We start from the raw sequence: 24,789 nt of genomic DNA, 5'->3' as shown, positions 1-24,789 counted from the left end.
GTTGGGAGAGGCCTGCAAGTTAGTGAAAACGAGGGTGGGTGATCAGGAGAATCAATCAGGAGGCAGAGCCTGAGAATCGCCGGGCTGCCGCAGAGGGGTCAAGGGAATAAGTGCCACAGATTATGTGGCAAGGATGTTTGCAAAGCTGGTCGAGGAGGAGGTCTTCAAGAGGTACCCAGAGGTGGATCACGCCCACCAGTCACCGCGGGCAGTGATCGTTCGGATGCACAAGTTCCAAGAGAAGGAGCGAATTCTGAGGTGGCCGAAGGCGACACAGACTGTAGCTGGGAGAGGAATTGGATCTACCAGGACACTGGATCTGACTTGACAAGGCTGCGCTCTTTCGGAGCAAGGTCCCGTTTTGGGTGTTGCACCTGACTAAACTCTGGGTGACATTTAAGAGCAAGGAACAGTATTTCACTCCGCCAAAGGAGGCAAATAACTTTGTCAGGAAGCGTGGTGGTGGTGGTGGGGGTACACAAATGGTAGGATTTCATGGTTTTGATTTGTTTGTAATGTGAATGGTTGGAAGGGTTATTGTTTCATATGTTTTCTTTTGTTATGGTTGATGGGGGAATGGTTTAGAGTCCTGGGTTTTTTGTCCTCCAGCTGGAGATTGGTAGGGAGGGGGCTCCGGCCTGTTGGGGGTGGGGGGCGCTTGGCAGGGACTGTCCGAAGGGTGAAGGTTTGAGAGGAAGAGTGTGTGGCAGGTTTCTTTGTGTATATCTCAGGATGGGGGTTGCCATGCTAGCAGGGATGCTAGTAAACGGAAGCAACATGGGGGAGGGGGCTGCAGCAGACAGCCAGAGAGGGGGGGGGAGGGGGGAGGGGAAAGAGCAGTTAGGTAGAAATGGCTTGGTGGGGAGGGCAGGTTGAATGGGAGGTTAGAGGGGGAGGGGGGACTTGGGAGGGGAGGGAGCGGGTGTAAGTGGCAGGGTGTAAGTGAGCATGGAGGGGGTGGCCATTTTGGATGGGCCTGAATGTGAGATGGGCCCGGAGATAATGGAAGCTTCTTGTTAGGTTGGGATGGCGGACATTAATAGAGAGAGAATTCAGAGACTCCCACTGAGGATGGTGACGGGGAACATGCAGGGGCTGAATGGCCCGGTTAAATGATCCTGGTTGTTTGCCCATTTGAAAAGTTTAAAGACAGATGTGGTTTTCCTGCAGGAGGCGCATCTGAGGGCGAAGGAACAGACAAGGTTAAGGAAGCGATGGATGGGGCATATGTTCCACTCGGGGTTTGATTCTAAGTTGCGAGGGGTCGCAATTTTGTTCAGTAAGAAGGTGGTATATATGGCGGCTAATGAGGTGCAGGTCTCGGTAGGGTGGTATGTAATGGTGCGCCGAGTCTTGGTGGGGATGCCGGTTAACTTAGTTAATATTTATGCGCCCAATTGAGATAATATAGAATTCATTAAGACAACGCTGGCAGCCATTCTGGACTTAGACTCACACCAATGGATTATGGGGGGGTGGGGGCATTTCAACCTTGTTTTGGATCCCAGGATGGATAGGTCCAGCTCGAAGTCATTGGTAACATCGGGAATGGGTGTATTCATGAATCTCCCCTTTGCATCAGGTATACTTCCGAATAGATCTTTTTGTGGTGGGGAAATTTTTACTTCCGAGGATTGTGGGGGTGAAATACACCGCGATTGCAATATCAGACTGGACATCACACCATGTGGGCAAGGTTCGAAACAGGCTGAGCCTCAGAGACCCCCATGAAGGTCTGATTCGACACTTCCAGCTGGCAAGCAGTATTGTAAGAAGGTGGCCTCGACAATATAAGAATATGTGGAGTTTAACCAAAATGGGGAGGTCTCAACCTCCACATTATGGCAAGCGCTGAAGGCAGCAGTCCGGGGGAGATAATATCTTATAAAACCCACAGGGACAAGGGTGAGCAGGTGAAGAGACAGCGGTTGGTGGAGGACATCGTGCAAGTGGACCGGCAGTACTCAGAGGCCCCGACTCTGAAAGAGGCTGCAGGTGGAGTTTGGTGTGATGCTGACAGGAAAGGCGAAGGGTCAGTTCCATTGCTCAAGGATAGTGTTCCATGAGTATGGGGAGAAGCCCAGCCGCCTGCTAACTGATCAGTTGAGGTGACAGGTGGCTATACGTGAGATAGCAGAGGGTATGGGGTGGGGGCTCCGGAAAAGATTAACAAGGCATTTGAGGACTTTTATCGGAGGTTGTATAGGTCCAAGCTCCAGGGCGCTTTCTAGATGGGTTGGAGTTCCCGTAAGTGCAGAGGGACAGGGATTGGAGGTGCGATTGGGATTGGAGGAAATAATGGAGGCCATTGGGCTGATGCAATCGGGGAAGGCACAGGGCAGGATGGTTTTCCTACAGAATTTGATAAACAATTCACAGCAACGGTGGCACCCCATCTCCCGGAGATGTACAATTATTCGTTGGCATGGGAGGGGTTGGCAGCCACGTTGGCATGTGCGTCAAGCTCTTTGATTCCAAAAAAGGAGAAGGACCCAGTGGAGTGTGGGTTGTATAGTCTCGCTTCCCTGCTCAATACCGATGTGAAGGTGTTGGCCAACTTGTTGGCGATACGACTGTAGGGGCGTGCGCTGGAGGTGGTTTCTGAGGATCAGACGGGTTTTGACAAGGGGCGACAATCATCAATCAACATAGGTGGCTGTTGAGCGTTGTGATGACTAAATCTGTCTGTGTGGGTGTTGGGGGGGTGTCAGAAGTTATCTCAATGGACGCAGAGAAGGCATCACTTGGATGAGATTGCTTTATGACGTCCCCACTGCGAGTGTAAGGATGAATGTGGTGAGCTCAGGATATTTTGGGCTGCATAGGGGCATGAGACAGGGATGCCCATTGTCCCCACTGTTGCTCGCATTGGCTATTGAGCCTCTTGCTATCACATTGCGGGCCTCAAAGGAGTGGAAGGGTATTGAAAGGGGTGGTCGGAAGCACAGGACGTTGTTCTATGCAGACAACCTGTTGCTATATGTCTTAGACCCTCTGGCGTGCATGGAGAAGATAAATGGCCTGTTAGGGAAGTTTGCCATCTTTTCAGGGTACAAACACAATGTGCTAAAGAGCAAGATATTCCCAGTGAACGCCCAGGGGAGAAGTGCCAACTTGGGAACCCTGCCGTTCAAGCTGGCCAAAACAAGGTTTTAAGTATTTAGGAACACAAGTGACTCAAGAGTGGGCTACAATGCACAAATGAGTTTGGTAGAGTGGATAAGAGGGGATCTAAAGAGATGGGAAGCCCTCCCAATTTCCTTGATGGGAAGAGTGAAGACCATAAAGACGAACATTCTCCCAAGGTTTTTGGTTGTGTTTCAATCCTCCCGCTAGTCCTCCCCAAAGCATTTTCCCCCCCCCCCTCAGAGTACATAAGCTAATCTTGGCCTTCGCCTGGACAGACAAGACACCCAGGATTGGGAGGGCTTTCTTGCAGAGGGGGCAACATGCAGTTGGGGTTGGTGCTTCCAAAGTTGTTATGTTATTACTGGACAGCAAATGTAGAAACGGTGCAGCGGTGATTGCAGGAAGGGTCGGGTCAGAATGGGTACAGCAGAGGCCTCCTGTATGGGGTGTGCTTAAGGACTTCAGCGACGGCCCCCCTCCAGTCTTCGCCAGCCAGGTATACAGCAAGCCCGGTGGTGTGGCATCCTGTAACATCTGGAACCAGCTTAGGTGACATGTTTGGAGTGGGGAGGAATGTCAGTACTGGCCCTGTTATGTGGGAATCATAGATGTGCACCAGCAAGAATGGATGCCACATATATAAGTTGGAGTGGGGAAGGGGTTGAATGGATTAGGGACTTGTTCATGAAAGGGAGGTTGCCGAAGGGAAATGTATTCAGACACACGCAGGTGTGGGTCTTTGCGCGAAAGGAGCTCGCTTCTTTCCCTCAGCTACCGAGTCAGACCCTGCTGGACAGATTATCAGATGTTGAGTTGGGGAAGGGAAGATTGTGGATATTTATGGGTGACTACTGGAAACGGGGAAGGGGCCATTAGAAGAAATAAAGGGAAAGTGCAAGGATGAGCTGGGGGGTGGAGTGGGCACGGGGTGCCTCGATTCTGTATTGGGTGAACCTGGCTTCCTCGTGTGCGAGGATCAGACTGATATAGTTCAAGGTGGTCCACAGAGCTCATGTGACATGGGCTCTGATGCATAGGTTCTTCCCAAAGGTGGAGAATAGGTACGAGAGGTGATCAGAGGCTGGCGAATCACGTATAAATGTCCTGGTCCTGCCCGAAGCGAGTAGAGTTTTGGATATCGATCTTTGGGGCATTGTCAGAGATTGTAGGGGTGAAGGTGGAACCATGCCCGCCAGTAGCGATTTTTGGAGTGTTGGAGATGCCGGAGCTACTGAAGGATTGGGGGGGCCAATGTCATGGCCTTCACCTCTCTGGTTACCCGGCGTTGAATTCTGCTAGGGTGGCGGTCGGTGACACCACTGAACGTGTCGGCATGGCTGGGGGACATGGGAGAATTCCTACAATTGGAAAAAATGAGGTTTTGCTGGGTCACAGGAGGGATTGTGTGTGACATGGAGGCTGTTTATATCTGTGATTAAAGACTTGTTTGTCGCTGGCGAGGTCCTTTTGGGGTGGGGGGGGGGGGTGAAGTTAGGCAAAATTTTAAAAAGGGAAAAACGAAAAACTGCTTGGAATAAAAAAATGTTTTTTAATTACTATGTCAAAACTAAGGCTATTAACCCTCTTGATTTATACTGTTTTTATTTCCACTTGGTTGGACTCTTCAATGAAAATTGAGGCAAATATCTAATCGGTATTCACCCACTTTAGTATCATCTTATGAGCTTAACTTGATCAGCCCTTTGTGACCCTAACCCTATATTAAATCTAATTTTGTTACCCAAGTGCCTATAGAATATATCATTATTACATGTTTATATTTTGATGCATGTTTCCACTCTGCTTTCCCATTTGTCCTTCTACACCTTTCCTAAGCTCATCATATTCCATTTTGTAAAATTTCCTTTATTGTGTATGCAATTTGTATATGCTTTTCTGTAGATTCAATTTTACCCTCAACTTCTTATTTTTTTGTGTTTTTGCATTCCTTGCGAGTTTTATCTGGTTTTTAAGTGGAATATTATTCCCTGGGCTTTACTGATCTCTTAATTTAATTACTGCCCACTGTTATTTGATTTATTTGTCAATCATTAGCCTCATTTTTCTTCCCTTAGTTAAATATGCATTCTCTCATAGTTGGCTTTTCTCCAGTATATCACTTTGGTGTTTGTAATAACTTTATAAAGCATTTGCTTAAACTTTATCATATTGTGGTCAATTCTCTCTACTATTTCTCGCAAAATTGCTATTCTTTTCTGCTTTAGTTCACTTCTCATTACTCGATCTAGCCTTGCTGCCTCCCTTGTTGGGTTTTCTAATGTGTCAAACATGTACAAGACATTTAAAACACAACTTGTACTTCTATAGAAGTTCTATCATAATAAAATGTCCCAAGTGGCGTCACAGAGGTGTTATAAAACAAAATATGAGCTACCAAAAGAGCTATTCAAAGTGATCAAAAGCTTGGCCAGGGAGGTACGTTTTAATGAGCATCTTAAAGGAAGAACATTTGAGGGACGGAATTTCAAAGATTAAGGCCCTGACATGTGAAGATAGGAGGGTCACCAATGCTATTCAAATTGGGGACGTTACGGAATTGTAAGAGTACAGATATCTTGGAAGGTTGTAGAGCAGGAGGAGATTACAGAGATAGGGAGAGGCCACACCATAGAGGGATCCGAAAACAAGGGTGATAATTTTAAAACTAAGATGCTGCTTAACCGGGAGCCATGCTCGGTTAAAGATTTTAAAAGCTCCATCCACTTTGCCCTTTTAGCTCCCTCTCCCTGCCTATTTGGGGTAGTTAAATCCAGCATGATTATGATTGTATTTATTTTTACTCAATTTGTGTATCTGCCGACAAATTTATTCCTCTACTTCCTTTGCACTATTTAGTCTGTATGCCCCCAATTGTGTGGCTTTCTATCCTTTATCTCAATTCATATGGATTATACATCAACTCTGTTAGTTATATCCTTACTTGCTCCTGCCATTGTCATTTCTGATTAACACAGTTAACCCCATCTTTTCCTCCTTCCATATCATTCCGAAGTACATAATAATTTACAATATTTTCTACTATTCCAATAACATTTAATTTCTCACTTTTTATTTTTGCCTCCAAATCCCCCATTTTGCTGTTCGCACTTGCTACATTTCTATTGCAATAGAAGAGGGCTCACCTCTACTCTTGAAAGCTTTCCCTGTCAATGCTGCTACCTTTGCTACTGTCACACTCTTCCTCATGTACTCATGGGCTGAGGAGGAATGCAAGGAGCTGGAGACTATCTCAGCAATCCAGCAGCACTCGAGCCTCTAAAGTATCTTCCTCATGTTACCTGTGCAGAGTAACTGCTGTGATAACTGAATTTTATTCTGTCCTATTTTTATAAGGGTAGTAAAATAATGAAAAATGTTTCAGGGTGTAAATAAGTTCCATGTAATAATTAATTCTTTATCAAATACAAAGAATTATATCCATCTCAAGCTTCCCCCTATACTACTTAATGTTATTTCTAAAATCCTACTTATCCTTTCCATTAGGACCTTAGTCCTAGCAATATTATGAATTCCGTCACAATGTCTCGGTAACTAAAATTCCCTCTTTCCCATGACATTCTTTCAATCACGCATTCAGTTTCTTTCTGTTTTCCCTGATGGCAATTAGGGTATGATTCAGGATTTTGGGGGATTGGTACCTCAAGGCCACGCTTTATAATTTAGCACTTAGAACCTGCCGTTCACTTAGTAGGAACTCCTCCTTTTACTTCACCAATTTTTGGACTTACTTCTGCAACACTGGAAATAAAAACAGAAAATGTTGCTCAGCATCAGTGCAGAACCATTTACAAGTCGTGGTTGGACACGATTTGCAGGAGTGTTTCACTCTGGCTTCCTGCTTCTACACCCGGGTGGCCTTGGAGAGGGAGGATGCTATGCGCCTATGGGCACGGTAGCATAGTGGTTATGCTGCTCAATTAATAATCCAGAGACCTGGACTAATTATCCCAAGAGTCAAGTCAAATCCAACTGCGGCAACTGGGAAATTAAATTCAGTTAATTAAGTCAATCTGAAATTAAAAAACAAAACTAGTCTCAATGATGGTGACCATGAAACTACTGAAGTTTTATACAGACATATGGACAAAAATCAGGTACAGGCCATTTAATAAGATCAAATCTGCACCTTGTCCACAGCCATCTGCATTAATGTCCTTTAGAGAAGGAATTGTGTCATCTTCATTTAGTCTGGGTAATATATGACTCTAGACCCAAGCAATCTGGTTCACTTTTCACTGTTCTCTGACCTTGCAAGCGGCATCAGGCATGATAAGAGACATGCCCAGCCCAATGACCCCGCAAAGTCCTTTTCACTAACATCTGGGGATTAGTGCCAAAATTGTAAGAGGTAGTCCACGGACTACTCAAGCAATAATCTGACACGGTTATACACACAGAATCATACCTTTCAGTCAATGTCCCAGGTTCCTTCATCACCAGCCCTGGGTATGTCCGGTCCCATCAGATGTGGCAGCACAGAGTTATACGGTCAAGACAGAGTGTCCCTGGGGATCTGAGTATGTCCGGTCCCACTGGGAGCAGGACGACCAGATGTGGCAGCATAGTGATATACGGTCAAGAGGGAGTGTCCCTGGCGGTCCTTAACATTGACTCTGGACCCAGTGAAGTCTTGTAACATCAAACATGGGCAAGGAGATCTCCTGCTGATTGCCACTAGCTGGCCTTACTTAACTGATGAATTAGCACTCCTCTATGTTGAATGAACACCACTTGAAAGAAAGAGTGAATGAAAGAAGGAAACAGAATATGCTCTATTTAGGGTTTTCAATGTCCAACACGAAGAGTGGCTCAGTAGCATCACTACTGACCAAGTTGGCCAAGTGCTAAAGGACATAGTTGCCACTGGGCCTGTTATATGTGGTGAATGAGTTAGCATGAGGGATAAGCTTACTGACTTTATTCTCACCAATCTACCTTTTGCAAATTTATCTGTTTCTAACTATCACAAAGCATGCCGATGTTATCTGCAAAGGTATCCCAATTTGCAACACCAGTTGTGAGGCTGCATAGTTTTATTTTGATTTGATGTGAGGAGGCAAGTGAAACCCCAGTGAGACTAAATAGTCCAGTTGTGTAATAATTCTTAAAAGACTATTTATGAAAGTAAAGACAAATACACACAAACAGCACTGTTCTACTGTGTCTGGTTTCTGAGACTTCTAGTTTTTAACTGCCTCCCTGGCTTCTGATCATCGGGCCAATTATACCGTTGTTCTTCTTCGATTATTTCCTCTGTGTTCATCTATCTGCCTTTATCAACCACCTTGACTGATCATTACCGTATGTGTACCTCACTGATCTTGCTAATTGTCTAGAAGCGGTTTCTCCTCATAAGCTATTCATACCTGATTATCTAAATGGCCTTCTAACCTTGTTATTGGGCAAGACGCATCTCATTTGGGGCCTTTTGAATATTAACTATTGCTATCTCTACACAGATTTATATCTGTTGCCGGACATCTCACATCCTATTATGTTTTTAAATTTGTTTTTCTGCTGTTGCTCGGCAGATTCATGACAGTGGCAACATTGGTAAGAGTGAACACCACATATTTTTTGTGGAGGAGTCGTGCCATTTTCACGCTGAAGGCACCCTTTATTGTATTGTGTGGCATCACTAAATGGGATAGATTCAGAACAGATCAACCAGCTTGAAAGTGGACATCAATGAGGCGCTGTGGGCCATCTTCAGTGGCAGAATTTGTATCCCACCACAATCTGTACTCTCATCGCATGATATTCATTAGTTTACCATATCATCAAGTCACTGGACCAACCTTGGTTCAATGAGGAGAGCAAGCCAGGTGCAGTTCCAGGAATACCTAAAAATGAGGTGCTACCTTGGTGAAACTACAATTTAGGCCTACATGTACGGTAAACAATGAAAGCTTCATGCTATAAACAGAGGTAAACAACCCAGATCAACAGATCAGATCAAAACTTCAGTTTTACCATATCCAGGCAAGAATGGTGGTGATTAATTAAACAAAAGGAGGAGGAAGCTCAATAACATTTCCATTGTCAATAACGGCAAAGCTGAACGTGTGAATGAAAAAGACAAGGTTGAAGCTGGTGAAACTGTTTTCAGTCAAGTGTACTGAGTGGATAATTCATGGAGCCTCTTTTTGAAGTTCCCATCATCACAGTTCCCATTCAATTTTATTATTTCCAAATGATATCAAGAAACATTGGATCCAGCAATGACTATGGGCCCCGAAAGCATACTGGCTGTGGTTAGACTTGCGTTCCAGAATTAGCCATGCCTTTCGCGAAGCTATTCTAGTGCAGCTCCAATTCTGGCAAGTAGCGGGACAATATTTCATATTGGCGGTCAAGTCCTATTCATAAAAACAGGCTAATTATCACCCCAATTGAATACTCTCAATCATCAGCAAACTGATGGAAGGCATTGTTGACGGTGCTTTTAAGCAACACTTAGTTCGCAATAACCTGCTCACTTCACTGATGCCCAGATTAGTTTTCTTTCTGTTTAAAAATATTTTTATTCTTCTCCTTTTTCACATTTTCTACCAAATTTAGACCCAACAATAATCAGTAACGAATGCAATGTCGATCATCATATCAATAACAACAATTCCATCCTCCCACCAAACATTAGCCCGCATGTTAACATTAAAAAAATGACAAAAATGAATCAGGAATCACCCATAGTCACCATTAACACATACCATTCCCCCCCTCCCCAACCCTCCCAGCAGCCCCCCGTCACCCCACCAACGTTCGATGTAATCCAATTCTCGAAAGTGCATAATGAATAATGCCCATGAATTGTAGAATCCCTCCATCCTTCCCCTCAGTTCAAATTTGACCTTCTCAAGAATCAAGAAATCCAGCAGGGCACAGGGTGGCGAGGTTGATCTCCACCCTAAGAGGATCCGCCTTCAGGCGATCAACGAGGTGAAGGCCACACCACCTGCCTCACACCTGTTTCCAACCCTGGCTGGTCCGACACCCCGAATATGGCCACCTGAGGGCCCGGGTCCAGTTTCACATGCACCACTTTAGAGATTACCCTAAAAACCTCCTTCCAGTAATCCTCCAGCTTTGGACAGGACCAAAACATATCCATACCCTCTCCCAACTCTTCCTGCCATTTTGCCTTGAACCCTTCCAGCGGGGCCTTCTCCTCTTACAAAATAACCCCGTAAACCGCCGATACTATCCCATTCTCCAGTCCCCCTGTGGTCAGCACCTCCTCCAGCAATGTGGAAGCCGGCTCTAGTGGGAAATTCTGTTATCTCCTTTCTGGCAAAGTCTCAAACCTGCATGTATCTAAATATTTCCCCCTGCTCCAGACCATACTTCGCTCCCAGCTCCTTCAATCCCGCAAACCGACCCCAAAGAAACAAATCTTTTAGTGTCCTAATTCCTTTCTCCTTCCATCTCCGAAAATTTCCATCCCACTTCCCTGGCTCAAATCTATAGTCCCCCCGAATCAGCATTTCCCTTGACCCTGCCCCCAACCCGAAGTGCTGGCAAAACTGCCTCCAAATTCTCAACAAAGCTATTACTACCAGACTCCCTGACTATTTCCCCAGGGCCGTCGGGAGTGGCGCTATTGCTACCACCTTCAATCCCGACCCCCTACACAAGCTCTCCTCCATTCTGAACCATTGGGAGTCAACCCCTCTGACCCAGCTCCGTACCTTCTCCACATTCGCCGCCCAGTAATAATACATCAGGTTCGGAAGACCCAAACCCCCTGCCTGCCTTCCTCGCTGTAGTAGCACCTTTCTAATTCTGGCCACCTTCCCTCCCCATATGAACGAGGTAATCATCCCTTCAATTTCTCTAAAAAATGCCGTTGGCAGGAAAATCAGCTGGCATTGGAAAATAAACAGGAATCGCAGCAACACATTCATTTTAACCGCCTGTACCCGACCCGCCAGTAACAGAGGGAGACTGTCCCACCGTGCCAGATCAGCTTTCACCCTCCCCACCAAACTAGAAAGTTTTCTTGAGAACTATTTGGTTGCGTCTGTGACACTTGCCATGGCAAGTGTCACAGACGCAACCATTTTCAGCTGCTTTTCCAATAACCATTCAGCCTTCATAAGGTCAGAAGTGGGGATGATATTGCACAATGTTCAATTGCATCCGCAAATCCTCAGTGTCTAAAAAAGTGCCTAGCCACTTCTCATTGACATTCAACGGCACTAGTATCATCAAATCCACTAGCATCAATATTCGGGTGATCACCATTGACTGGAAGCCGAACTGGGGTAACAACATAAATAATACTGTAGTTCCAAGACCAGGTCAGAGCTTGGATATTTTGTATATTGAGTCAGAACTTGCCTCCTGACTTCCCAAAGTAATTCCACCATCTACAAGGCATTAAGTCAGAAGTGTAATGGAATACTCTCACTTATCTGGATAAGTACAGCCCCATAACACTCAAGAACACGATGTTCAAAAAGGAGGGAGACAGAAAGCAGAAGCACAAGCCAGAAAACCTAACATTGGTAAAATGTCCAATATTAAGCATCCCTTATCCGAAATTCCTAAAGCTGAAAAACTCCAAAATCTTCATTTCCTTTTGCGCGCAAACGTGACATCACAAATGAGAAATCCCAAAAGATTTCTGGCTAATGCGCAGTTCTCAATGTGTATCGCACACGCGCAATTCCCAATGCACAAGTGCAGTTCCCAACATGCGGCGTACATATGCAGTATATTCCGAAGTCTGAAAAATTCCGAAATCCGATACACACTCGGCCCCAAGCATTTCACATAAGGGATTTTCAACTTGTAGCGGGACGTTTAGAAAATCATAATACAATCAGGCAGATTCAACATGGCTTTGTGAAAGTGAAATTGCATTTAACAATTTTTTTTTTACAAATTTAGAGTATCCAATTCATGTTTTCCAATTAAGGGGCAATTTAGCGTGGCCAATCCACCTAGCCTCCACATCGCTGGGTTGTGTGGACAAAACCCATGCAAACACGGAAAGAACGTGCAAACGCCACACGGACAGTGACCCAGAGCCAGGATCGAACCTCAGACCGCGGCGCCATAAGACAGCAGTGCTAACCACTGCACTATCGTGCTGCTCAATTTTGTTTTATTTTTAATTAATTTAGAGTACGCAGTTCTTTTCTTCCAATTAAGGGACAATTTACCATTGCCAACTAACCTACCCTGTACATCTTTGGGTTGTGGGGGTGAGACCCACACAGACACAGGGACCAAACTCCACATGGAAATGCTTAGTCCTTGTTAGAGATTCTCTTAAGGTTAACGTGCAGGTTCAGTCAGCAGTTAGGAAGGCAAATTCAATGTTAGCATTCATGTCGAATGCCTAGAATACAAGACCAGGGATATACTTCTGACGCTGTACAAGGCTCTGGTCAGACCCCATTCGAACTATTATGAGCAGTTTGGGGCCCCGTATCTAAGGAAGGATGTGCTGGCCTTGGAAAGGGTCCGGAGAAGGTTCACAAGAATGATCCCTGGAACGTAGAACTTGTCGTATGAGGAACAGTTGAGGACTCTGAGTCTGTACTCGTTGGAGTTTAGAAGGACGAGGAGAGATCTTACTGAAACTTACAGGATACTGCGAGGCCTGGTTAGAGTGGACGTGGAGGGGATGTTTCTACTTATAGGAAAAACTAGAACCAGAGGACTTAATCCATAAGCTCTTAATGTATGTAGTAACTTTTTACGTGATACCTTATTGAATGCCTTTTCGAAATCCAAATATACTACAACTATTGGTTCCCCTTTATCCGCCCTGCTGCTGCATCCTCAAAGAACCCTAATACATTTGTCAAAGCAGGCAGCACGGTTGCGCAATGGTTAGCATTGCTGACTCACAACACCAAAATTTGGGTTCAATCCCGGTCCCGGGTCCATAAGACTCAGGAGCAGAATTAGGCCACTTGGCCCATCGAGTCTGCTCCGCCATTCAATCATGGCTGATATTTTTCTCATACCCAAGGACACAGATTTAAAATGACTGCCAAAAGAACCAAAGACGACATGTGGGAAAAGTCATTTTTACACCGTGAATGGTTGCAATCTGGAATATACTGCCTAAGAAGGTGGCGGAAGTGGATGAAATTGTGGCTTTTAAATATGAATTGTACAAGCATCTGATGAGCAATTTATTTTTTAAACAGGGAAAGGGTTGGATAGTATGACTAGCTAAATTGCTCTCACAAGAGGTTGTGCAGGCTTGAATGTTCTCCTTATGTGCTTTAACTATTCTATGATTCCAGGTGAATACAGTATTCTTGAGCTCCTTATCTAATATGATGAATGCAGGAATTTCAGATATACTGTATTAGGCATAATAAAGGTTAAAAGCCTGGGATAGCATGTGAGACTGCTTCAGTCATGTTTTTAAAAATCCTGGTTTGAAAGGCAACTAGGCTTTTTGAAGCCAGAGGTGGAATTAAAGCATTGTAAAAGTTTGGCCGAATGGACTTTATTTTAAGAGGGTTTCCCGAGGAGTAGATAGCTAGAGACATTGGGTGGGATTCTCCGGTCGCCGAAATCGGGTCCGGCAATTGGTCAGAGAATTAACGTTTGTGACCCAATCGGGAACGGTGCTACTTTTGCGATGCTCCGCACTCTCCGAAGACGCATACTTGGAGAGTACGCCATGCGACATATCGACGGCCTCAGGACGTTGCCTAAGGCCCACCTTCTGCTACTCCGCCCCCGACTGCCCAAGTTCCTGACAGCGTCGGTCACATGTGGTCTCACCCGTCAGGAACGCGGTGTGGTAGCTGTGGACTCAGTCCAGCACCGCCAAAGTCAAGGGAGGGCCGATCCACAGGCAGGGGGGACTTTACCAGGAGCTGGGGGCACTGGGGGGGATGGTCTGGGGCTCACAAGCCGACCAAAGAGTGGGGCACTATTTCGCAGGCCGGGTCTGCAAGCGGCCTGCACCATGTTGCACGACACGGCCACCGTAGGCCGCCGTCGTGCGCAGCCACAGTCCCGGCAATTCTCCAGGCCATATCGGCACCTACTGCCAGGTGCTCAGCTGCCTTGATGCCAGCCCCCAGTCAAACGGAGGATTGGTAGCCGTTATACACCGTTTTATCTGTTGTAAAACGCCAGCGTGGGGACATTGCCTCAAAATTGGAGAATCCAGCCCTCTGTGTTCAACTTAGTGAGATGCTGTAGTCAATGGCATGAGCCAGTTTTTGGCTGGAAAGTGAGCTGAGAAGGATTCTGAAGAGTTCAGCCAGAGATTTCTGCATTATTCTGACAGGGTGACAGGTCCTTTTCTTTTAAGTAGTCTCAATAGATCTCTTTCTCAAAGTGGAGGTCCAAGACATCTCTTTACAGCAAGTACACCCGAGTCTGCTAACTGTATTTAAAACATGAATTGTGACCCAAGGTGGTTTGTGTTCGAGTGGAAATAAAGATGGCAGTAAGGGGTTATTGTGTCACTGTATTGATTAGCATTGTTAAAGGAGTAATTGTTAGCTATTTTCTTGTGTGATGTTAAAGATATTGTAATACTACTGTGTTAGCAACAAAGATTGTTTTAATATACCATATCCCTATTTTGCATGCAATCACTCCTGGAGCAAGATATCCTCTCCTCAACAGTCTTACAATATTGGGGTTTCTATCCAGTATCCTACCCACTGTTGGGGTCTGGTCCAGGAAACAGTGCAATAAGAGCATCTACATCATACTAATAACACAACGTTTTTTTGAAATTCAGTCTAATGTTGTGTCAAACCTAATTTTCCCAAAATTTGATGATCAGCCCTTAAGAGTAAAATATAGAAAAAGTTGTATAATTTCTGCATTGTGTGAATTGCTCATTCAGAGGGCCAGTGTTAACACGATGGGCCGAATGGTCACCTTCTGTGTTGTTTATGATTGTGATTCAATAAAATTAGAATCCTGTGTCCAACTGCCCTTTCATGGCGACTGCTTGTCTTTATAAATTTTATTCGCAGCACTTCTGAATAGAATTATTTCAAGGATAGAAGCGACTCCAGATTAAGGCAGAAAATCACCGGTGAAGCGAGTGGAAGATGAGAGTTTTATTCTGGAGGCCTTTCCTACCTGGCGCCACGCACATTAGACTCGAAGGGGCAGAACTGCACGATGATCTCTTTCACTGTTTTCAAGATCACCCTCCCCCTGCCCGCCGCCATCTTACTTCACTCGCCTTTGACCGATCTGCCTGCAGGGCGGATCTGGTGGTTTGTGTCACCATGCACCCTGGGAATTGTAGTTCCTTCCGCGACCCGAGGAGCAAGCAGTTTGAAGACGGCGCCGCGCTGGAGGCGTCGCTGCGTCACGCAGGACGCAATCCTTCCTCCGCCTGCCTGTCTGCGTGCGGCTCGCAGGGCTGCACAAGCGCGCTCGGGCTCTGTCCAGCTGTTTGCAGAAGCTTGTCTCTCGCACACTGTCTGTGGGCGGAGCAGAGTCCAGAGCCAGAGCGAATGTCGCTGCCTTGGAGAAGCTTGTGGGGGTCCAAATTATTGCAGCACAGAGAGAAAGCGCGATCACTATTCATAATGCAGCACGTTACAATTTACTGCTCTAACTGATGTTTGTTGCAGTACTTGAGCTCCATCAACTTGTGTGAAGCAGCTGCGCGAATTAGTGGCTTCTTTCGTCGTTTTTCATGGTAAGATTTTTTTGAAACATTCTTTGTAAATGTTTAGTTTCGCAGCCAGATTTGTGAAATATGCAAATTATTTATTCCGTGTGTGACATCTGGGAACTAGTATCTCGAAAGTCTCACGGTTTGGTGGGAGTACTCTTCATAGCATAGATGTACATACCGGCAGTGTAATACTTTGTTGTTGCCTGGAGTACAATGAAAAACTGACATTGATTTGAGGAATACCCAAAGGATAAAAAACTGGACATTTGAAACGTAAAATTAACATGCATAGTCTTGTACAGCATTTTAGCTTATTTTCAACTTAGTACAGTAAATACAATTATTCGTCTTTAGTAACATAAAAGCAGATCACACGATTATCTTTAAGTCTTGTTGGGTTTTCATGAGAAACCATCACTATGTGACTTGGATTCAAATCTGCAGTTTGTATACTGTTGAATGTTGCATAAGTGCACAATCATTTTATTTACACTCGGAGTTCTGAAGAGGTGTTTTCGGACATCATTTAAAACGTAATTCATCCTTCACCAATTTTTTTTGCCACACTTTGGATAAAAATTCCTTTGATCGTATGTTAAATACCTGTTCTTTCGTATACTTGTGCAGTTAAATATAAAGCGTTTATCATTCTTACATTTACTCTAAGTGATTGTTGAATTTCACGGAATCACATAGGCAAAACTGTGATCATCTCAATAATTGTACGATAGATATTTGTTATATGTTACATTTTATTTTAAAATGTTGAGTGACAAAACCAAATGTTTGTTTGGGATTACATGTTTAGCTGATCTTCTAGGAACTAAATGGCAATTGATTGTAAATATCTGTCATTAAATTAGTCTGGATTTAATATACTGAAATTATGTGGTATAGTTAGGAAATTCTTTCCATAGTCACAGCGCAAACTTCTAAATATATGTTCCCAATCCCTTTAAATGCTGTTCCAAGTGGTTTCTGGTGAAATTGTTTGCAGGTTTCATCAAACGTTCCATCTGGATGCATTACAGTGCTTTTAAACAGAAAAATATTGCCTGCTTTCTTGAGTTATGATATGACAAAATGCATACTACATTACATGCAAACACATTTAAAGTTGATTTCATTCAGTGATGTTACTCATTGCCATACGGTCATATGAGTCATGAATGATGCTGAGACAATATAAAGCTGGTTCAGAAGTTCTCGGAGGAAGGAACAACAACTTGCATTTATTTAACATTTTTGATTAAGAATAACATCTCAAGGGGCTGAAGGCGGACGTGGCTATGCTCCAGGAGACGCACCTGAAGGTGGCGGATCAGGTTAGACTGAGGAAGGGCTGGGTAGGCCAGGTGTTTCATTCGGGGCTGGATGAAAAAAATCGGGGGGGCGGGGGGGGGGGCGCGGCGGCGGCGGCGACGATTCTAGTGGGAAAAAGGGTGTCGTTTGAGGCATCAAAGGTGGTGGCTGACAGTGGAGGGAGGTATGTGATGGTGAGCGGCAAGTTGCAAGGGGAGCGGGTGGTGCTGGTGAATGTCTATGCCCCAAATTGGGACGATGCGGGTTTTATGCGGCGCATGTTGGGCCACATTCCGGATCTAGAGACGGGGGGCTTGATACTAGGGGGGGGACTTTAACACGGTGCTGGATCCCCCATTGCATCGATCCATGTCCAGGATGGGCAGGAGGCCTGCGGCGGCTAAGGTGTTGAGGGGGTTTATGGACCAGATGGGAGGGGTGGATCCGTGGAGGTTCGCTAGGTCGAGGGCCAGGGAGTATTCATTTTTTTCCCACGAGCATAAAGCCTATTCCCGGATCGATTTTTTTTTTTTTTGTCCTGAGCAGGGGGCTGATTTCGAGGGTGGAGGATGCCGAATATTCGGCCATAGTCATTTCGGACCATGCCCCGCACTGGGTAGACCTTGGGCTGGGGGAGGAGAGGGACCAGCGCCCACTCTGGCGCCTGGAGGTGGGACTGCTGACAGATGAGAAGGTGGGCGGGCTGTTTCGGGGGTGTATCAAGAGGTACTTAGAGACCAATGATAATGGGGAAGTCTGGGTGGGGACGGATTGGGAAGCATTGAAGGCGGTGGTTAGATGGGAGTTGATTTCCATCCGAGCCCATAGAGAGAGGGGAGAGCAAAGAGAGAGGGAGAGGTTGGTGGGGGAGGTGGTGAGGGTGGACAGGAGATACGCGGAGGCTCCGGAGGAGGGACTGTTGAGGGAGCGACGTAACCTTCAGACCAGGTTTGACTTGCTGACCACCGGAAAGGCGGAAGCTCAGTGGAGGAAGGCACAGGGAGCGGTGTACGAATATGGGGAGAAGAAGAGTAGGATGCTGGCGTATCAGTTTCGTAAGCGTGATAAGCGTAAGACAGGGAGATTGGTGGAGTGACGGATAGGGGAGGCAATGTGGTGCGAGGGGGGGGTGGACATTAATGGGGTCTTCAGGGACTTTTATGGGGAATTGTACTGGTCCGAGTCCCCGGTGGAGGCGGGGGGGAATGGGGTGCTTTTTGGACAGGCTGAGACTTCCAAAGGTGGAGGGGGGACAGGTGGAGGGGCTGGGGGCGCCAATTGAGCTGGAGGAGCTGGTCAAAGGGATAGGTAGCATGCAGTCGGGGAAGGCGCCTGGGCCGGATGGGTTTCCGGTTGAATTTTACAAAATGTATGCAGACCTGTTGGTTAGGACCTTTTAATGAGGCAAGGGAAGGGGGGGCTTTGCGCCCGACTATGTCACGGGCGCTGATTTCCTTGATACTTAAACGGAACAAGGACCCCTGCAGTGTGGATCATATAGGCCGATCTCGTTGTTAAATGTGGATGCCAAGCTGTTGGCGAAGATCTTGGCCACAAGGATAGAGGACTGTGTGCCGGGGTCATTCATGAGGACCAGACGGGGTTTGTGAAGGGAAGGCAGCTGAATACCAATATGCGTAGGCTTCTGAATGTCATGATGATGCCGGCGGTAGAAGGGGAGCCGGAGATAGTGGTAGATGCGGAGAAGGCCTTTGATAGGGTTGAGTGGGGGTACTTGTGGGAGGTGCTGGAAAGGTTCGGGGAGGGGTTTGTCAGTTGGGTGAGGCTGTTATATGAGGCCCCGATGGCGTGCGTAGCCATGAATAGGAGGAGATCGGAGTACTTTCGGGTGTACTGGGGGACGAGACAGGGGTGTCCCCTGTCCCCCTTGCTCTTTGCGTTGGCAGTTGAGCCCCTGGCCATGGCGTTGAGGGAGTTGAGGCATTGGAGGGGTCTGGTGCGGGGTGGGGAGGAGCACCAAGTGTCATTATACGCAGATGACTTGTTGCTTTATGTGGCGGACCCAGTGGGGGAAATGCCGGATGTGATGACGATCCTTGGAGAATTTGGGGGCTTTTCTGGGTACAAGCTCAACCTGGGTAAGAGTGAGCTGTTCGTTGTGCACCCGGGGGATCAAGAGGAGGGGATTGGTAGGCTCCCGCTGAAAAGGGCAGGGAGGAGCTTTCGGTACCTGGGAGTCCAGGTGGCTAGGAGCTGGGGGCCCTTCACAAACTTAACCTCACTAGGCTGGTGGAGCAAATGGAGGAGGAGTTTAAAAGATGGGACATGTTGCCGCTGTCGCTGGCGGGCTGGTGTTGCCCAACCTCTGTGGGTACTATTGGGCTGCCAACACAGCGATGGTGCGTAAGTGGGTAATGGACGGGGCAGGGGCATCATGGAAGAGGATGGAGATGGCGTCCTGCGTGGACACAAGCCTGGAGGCGCTGGTAACGGCGCCGTTGCCGCTCCCTCCAACGAGGTATACCACGAGCCCGGTGGTGGTTGCTACCCTCAAAATTTGGGGGCAATGGAGATGGCATAGGGGGGAGGTGGGAGGCTCAATGGAGTCCCCGATAAGGGGGAACCACCGGTTTGTTCCAGGGAGCATCGATGGTGGGTTTCTTGGCTGGCATAGGGTAGGTATTAGGAGGTTTGTGGACCTGTTTGTGGATGGGAGGTTTGCGAGCCTGGGTGAGTTAGAGGGGAAGTTTGGGCTCCCCCCGGGGAACATGTTTAGGTACATGCAGGTTAGGGCATTTGCCAGGCGGCAGGTGGAGGGGTTCCCTCTGCTGCCCCCACGTGGGGTACGGGACAGGGTGCTCTCGGGGGTGTGGGTTGGAGGGGGGAGAATTTTGGACGTGTACCACGTCCTGCAGGAGGTGGATGAGGCTTCGGTGGGGGAGCTGAAGGGTAAATGGGAAGAGGAGCTGGGTGAGGAGATTGAGGACGGGACATGGGCGGATGCCCTGGAGAGAGTGAATTCCTCCTCTTCCTGTGCGAGGCTTAGCCTCATACAGTTCAAGGGGCTGCACAGGGCCCACATTACCGGGACGAGGATGAGTAGGTTTTTCGGGGGCGAAGACAGGTGTGCTAGGTGCTCGGGGAGCCCAGCGAACCATGCCCATATGTTCTCGCATTGCCCAGCGCTGGGGGAATTTTGGAAGGGGGTAGCAAGGACGGTGTCGAGGGTGGTAGGATCCAGGGTCAAGCCAGGCTGGGGACTCTCAATTTTTGGGGCTGCAGTGGAGCCGGGAGTACAGGAGGCGAAAGAGGCCGGTGTTCTGGTCTTTGCCTCCCTAGTAGCTCGGCGGAAGATTTTGCTTCAATGGAAGGATGCGAGGCCCCCAAGCGTGGAGGCCTGGATCAATGATATGGCGGGGTTATTCAAATTGGAGAAGGTGAAATTTGCCCTGAGTGGATCAGTACAGGGGTTCTTTAGGCGGTGGCAGCCTTTCCTGGACTTCCTGGCAGAACGGTAGGAAAATAGGCCGGCAGCAGCAGCAATCGGGGGGGGGGGGTTGGTTTTGGGGGTTATTTTCTTGCTGTTATTTTATGTTTTTGGAAATCTTAATAAAAATTATTTTAAGAAGGAAAAAGAATAACATCTCACGCCATTTGAAAGAGATGTAAATTTAAAAGAAAATATGACAAAGTAGATATAACAAAAAAGTTTGGTCAGAGGTGTTTCTCACTAAAAATGTTTCCTACATTTTGGTGTTTTCTGAGATAATCAAAATCTCCTATCAAGGGAGAAATTTTCTTCAGGGAATAAAAGGATGGTCGGGGGCGGCTGCTGCTTGAGGGGGTGCCCAGGGAAACAGAGGGCGCGGGCTCGGGGCTAGCCAAAAAAGGGTGATGGCTAGTCGGTTGGCAGGGGTGGGGGGAGTGGGGGTGGGGGTGGGTGGCAGCCCCCTGTCCAGACTGATTACGTGGAACGTGAGAGGTCTGAATGGGCCAGTGAAGAGAGCACGCGTGTTTGCACATTTAAAGGGACTAAAGGCAGACGCGCAATGCTCCAGGAGACATATCTGAAGGTCACAGATCAGATGAGATTAAGGAAGGGTTGGATGGGTCAGATGTTCCACTCGGGGCTGAACTCTTAAGACCAGGGGGGTAGCATTCTGATCAGCAAGCAAGTGGCATTTGAGGCTGGGAGAATAGTGGCTGATAAAGGGGGTAGGTATATCATGGTGTGTGGGAAGCTCGAGGGGGTCCCAGCGGTACTTGTGAATGTCTACGCCCCAAACTGGGATGATGTGGATTTTATGAGGAGTGTGTTAGACAAAATCCCGGACCTTGAGTCACACAAGTTGGTCATGGGAGGGAATTTAATACGGTCATTGAACCTGAATTGGATCGCTCAAAATCCAGGACAGGGAAGAGGCCGGCGGCGGCAAGGGAGTTGAAGGGCTTTATGGAACAGATGGGGGGGCGTAGACCCCTGGAGGTTTACACAGCCGAGGGTAGAGGAGTTTTCCTTCTTCTCCTGCGTCCACAAAGTTTATTCCTGTATTGATTTTTTTGTACAGGGCAGGGCTTTGATCCCAAAGGTGACGGAGATGGAATACTCGATGATTACAGTTTCGGACCATGCCCCGCACTGGGTAGATTTGCGGCTTGGGGAGGAGAGAGGACAGCGTCTGCTGTGGAGACTGGAAGTGGGGCTGGTAGCGGACGAGGTGGTTTGCGGGCGGATGACTAAGAGTATCCAGAATTATTTGGAGACAAATGACATGGGAGAGGTATCGGCAGTGATGGTCTGGGAAGCCCTGATGGCAGTTATTAGAGGGGATCTTGTATCGATCCGGTCCCATAGAGAAAAGAGGGAAAGGGCGGAGAGGGAGAGATTGGTGGAGGAGATACTCCGGGTGGTAGGAAATATGCAGAGGCCCCGGACGCGGGACTCCTGAGGGAGCGGTACAAGCTTCAGGCAGAGTTTGAATTATTGACCACAGGGAAAGCGGTAGAACAGTTGAGGAAGGCTAGGGGTGCAGTGTATGAATATGGGGAGAAGGCAAATGAATATGGGGAGAAGGCGAGCAGGATGTTGGCGCACCAGCTTAGGAAGAAAGAAGTGTCCAGGGAGATTGTGGGAGTAAAGAATAAGGAGGGTAACTTGGTCTCAGACCCGGAGGGGGTGAATGAAGTTTTTAAGGAATTCTACAGAAACTATATGAGTCGGAACCCCAGGCGGGTGCGGAAGGGATGAGGCAATTTCTAGACCAGTTGAGGTTCCCAAGGGTGGAGGAGGGTCTGGTAGAGGGGCTGGGGGCGCCGATCGAGATAGAAGAAATGATTAAGGGGCTGGAGGGCATGCAGTCGGGCAAAGCCCCGGGGCTGGATGGCTTCCCTTTGGAATTTAAAAAAAAAATATTCAGAGGCGTTGAGCCTACTACTGTTGAGCACCTTTAATGAGGCGAGAGAGAAGGGAATCCTCCCCCCTACAATGTCACAGGCCTCAATCTCACTTATTTTCAAATGGGAGAAGGACCTTGAACAGTGTGGGTCTTACAGGCCAATCTCATTGCTAAATGTGGATGCCAAGCTATTGGCGAAGATGTTGGCCATTAGGATAGAGGATTGTGTCCCGGGGTGATGGGGGAAGACCAGACTGGATTCGTTGAGGACAGGCAACTTAATGCTAATGCGCAGAGGCTTTTAAATATTGTTACGATGCCCTCGGAAGGAGAGGAAACAGAGGTTGTGGCAGCGATGGATGCAGAGAAAGCTTTTGATCAGGTGGAGTGGGAGTACCTGTGGGGAAGAGCAAGTTGTTTGTGATCCAGGCTAAAGGACACTCTCATACCAGCCCCTCCCCCACTACCCATTTCCAAATTCATGATTTGCTGCTCTATATGCCGGACCAGTTAGAGGGTATTGGGGGGATTTTAGAGGAATTCAGCCGGTTCTTGGGTATAAATTGAACATGGGGAAGAGCGAGGTCTTTCTGATCCAGATGAGGAGGCAGCAAAGGTTGGGGAGTTGCCGTTTAGGGTGGTTGGGGGGGGGGGGAAATGTTCAGTGCTTAGGCATTCAGGTGGCATGGGGGTGGGAGCAGTTGCATAACCTGAAATTGGCCCGGTTGGTGGAACAGATGAAGGGGGATTTTAGGAGGTGGGAAATGCTCCCTCTGTCATTGCGGACGGGTGCAAATGGTGACGGTGATGGTCCTCCCAAGGTTCTTGTTTGTATTCCAGAACCTCCTGACTTTTATTCTCAAGGTTTTTTTTTTGGAGGGTGAATGTGGTGATTTCAGGATTTGTGTGGGAGTGTAAAACTCCGCGGGGGAAGAAGGTGCTGCTGGAGCAGGTGTTTGGGGGGGGGGGGGGGGGGGGGGGGGGGGGTGTTGATGAATTACTGCTGGGCGGCAAACGTAGCTGTGGTTTGGAAATGGGTAGTGGGGGAGGGGCTGGTATGAGAGTGGATGGAGGCATCCTCCTGCAAAGACACGAGTTTGGGAACACTGTTAATGGCGCCTCTGCAGTTTTCGCTGGCCAGGTATTCCAGCGGCCTTCAGGGTGTGGGGGCAGTGGCGACAGCATCTGGGGCTGGAGAGGGCATTGGTTTGGGCACCAATTTGTGGGAACCACCGGTTTGCTCCCGAGGGACTGGATGGGGGTTTTGGGGGTGGCAGTGGGCGGGGATTGAGCTGTTTGGGAATTTGTTCATCAACGTGGCTTTCCGAGCTTGGAGGAGGAATTTGAGCTGCACTTTGGGAATAGGTTCCGGTATTTGCAGGTGAGGGACTTTGTTCGGAGGCAGGTATCATCCTTTCCTCACCTACCGCCTCAGCAGTTACAGGGTTAGGTAGTGTCAAGAACAGGGGATAGGGAAGGGGAAGGTGTTAGAAATTTACAAGGAACTGATGGACTGGAGGGAGCCCTGATAGGGGAAGTGAAGGGCAAGTGGGTGGAAGAGGTGGGTAGGGAGTTCGAGGCTGGGTTGTGAGAGGATGCCCTGAGGAGAGTGAATGCATCCTCGTCATGTGCTAGGCTTAGCCTTATCCAATTTAAGGTGGCCCACAGGGCACCTGCGGCCAGGATGAGCAGGTTTTTTGAAGGGGTGAAGGATACGTGTGGGGCGGTGTGCGGGTGGTCCCACGAACCATGTCCACGTGTTTTGAGCATGTCCGAAGCTTGCGGAAATGGGTGGGCGGGTTGGTGAGGTGGTTATGTACAACCTTGTTGGCTGCATTGGTTTGTGATTATGTTTGTTGTGTTAATATATAAATGCCTCAATAAAATCCTTTTAAAAAAAAAAAAAAATTAGAGTTCAATTGGGAGGCAGTGCGGGCAGCACGGTGGCACAGTGAGGAGCACTGCTGCCTCATGGCGCCAAGGTCCCAGGTTCGATCCCGGCTCCGGGTCACTGTCCGTGTAGAATTTGCATATTCTCCTTGTGTTTGAGTGGGTTTCGCCCCCACAACCCAAAGATGTGCAGGCTAGGTGGATTGGCCATGCTAAATTGCCCCTTAATTGTAAAAAAATGAATTAGGTACTCTTAAATTTAAAAAAATAAAAAAATTGGGAGGCAGTGACGTAGTGGTATTGTCACTGGACTTGTAAACCAGAGACCCAGAGTAATGCTCTGGGGACCCAGATTCAAATCCCACCACTGCAGATGGTGAAATTTGAATTCAATAAAAATCCTGGAATTAAAAATGTCTCGTGCTGACCATGAAACCATTGTCGGCAAAACCCATCTGG

At 47.5% G+C, this 24,789-nt stretch overlaps 2 protein-coding genes across 3 annotated transcripts in view; one reads left to right on the top strand and one right to left on the bottom strand.

The window, feature by feature from the left end:
* The window catches only part of mrpl53 (mitochondrial ribosomal protein L53), a 38,702-nt gene extending 23,288 nt beyond the window's left edge, over positions 1-15,414 (bottom strand). The window contains exon 1 of the mRNA XM_038809690.1: positions 15,232-15,414. Coding sequence (XP_038665618.1) covers positions 15,232-15,323 — 92 coding nt within the window. The 5' untranslated portion in view covers positions 15,324-15,414. The remainder of the gene's footprint in view (positions 1-15,231) is intronic.
* Positions 15,415-15,511: 97 nt separating this feature from the next.
* The window catches only part of pag1 (phosphoprotein membrane anchor with glycosphingolipid microdomains 1), a 284,245-nt gene continuing 274,967 nt past the window's right edge, over positions 15,512-24,789 (top strand). For both annotated transcript variants that reach the window (XM_038809688.1, XM_038809687.1), the window contains exon 1: positions 15,512-15,802. The gene's annotated coding sequence lies outside the window, so the exon portion shown is untranslated. The remainder of the gene's footprint in view (positions 15,803-24,789) is intronic.

Source organism: Scyliorhinus canicula, chromosome 10, assembly GCF_902713615.1.
Source record: "Scyliorhinus canicula chromosome 10, sScyCan1.1, whole genome shotgun sequence".
Lineage (NCBI taxonomy): Eukaryota > Metazoa > Chordata > Chondrichthyes > Carcharhiniformes > Scyliorhinidae > Scyliorhinus > Scyliorhinus canicula.
The sequence above is the reverse complement of the archived record's forward strand: the minus strand, read 5'-3'. Positions and strand labels throughout refer to the sequence as shown.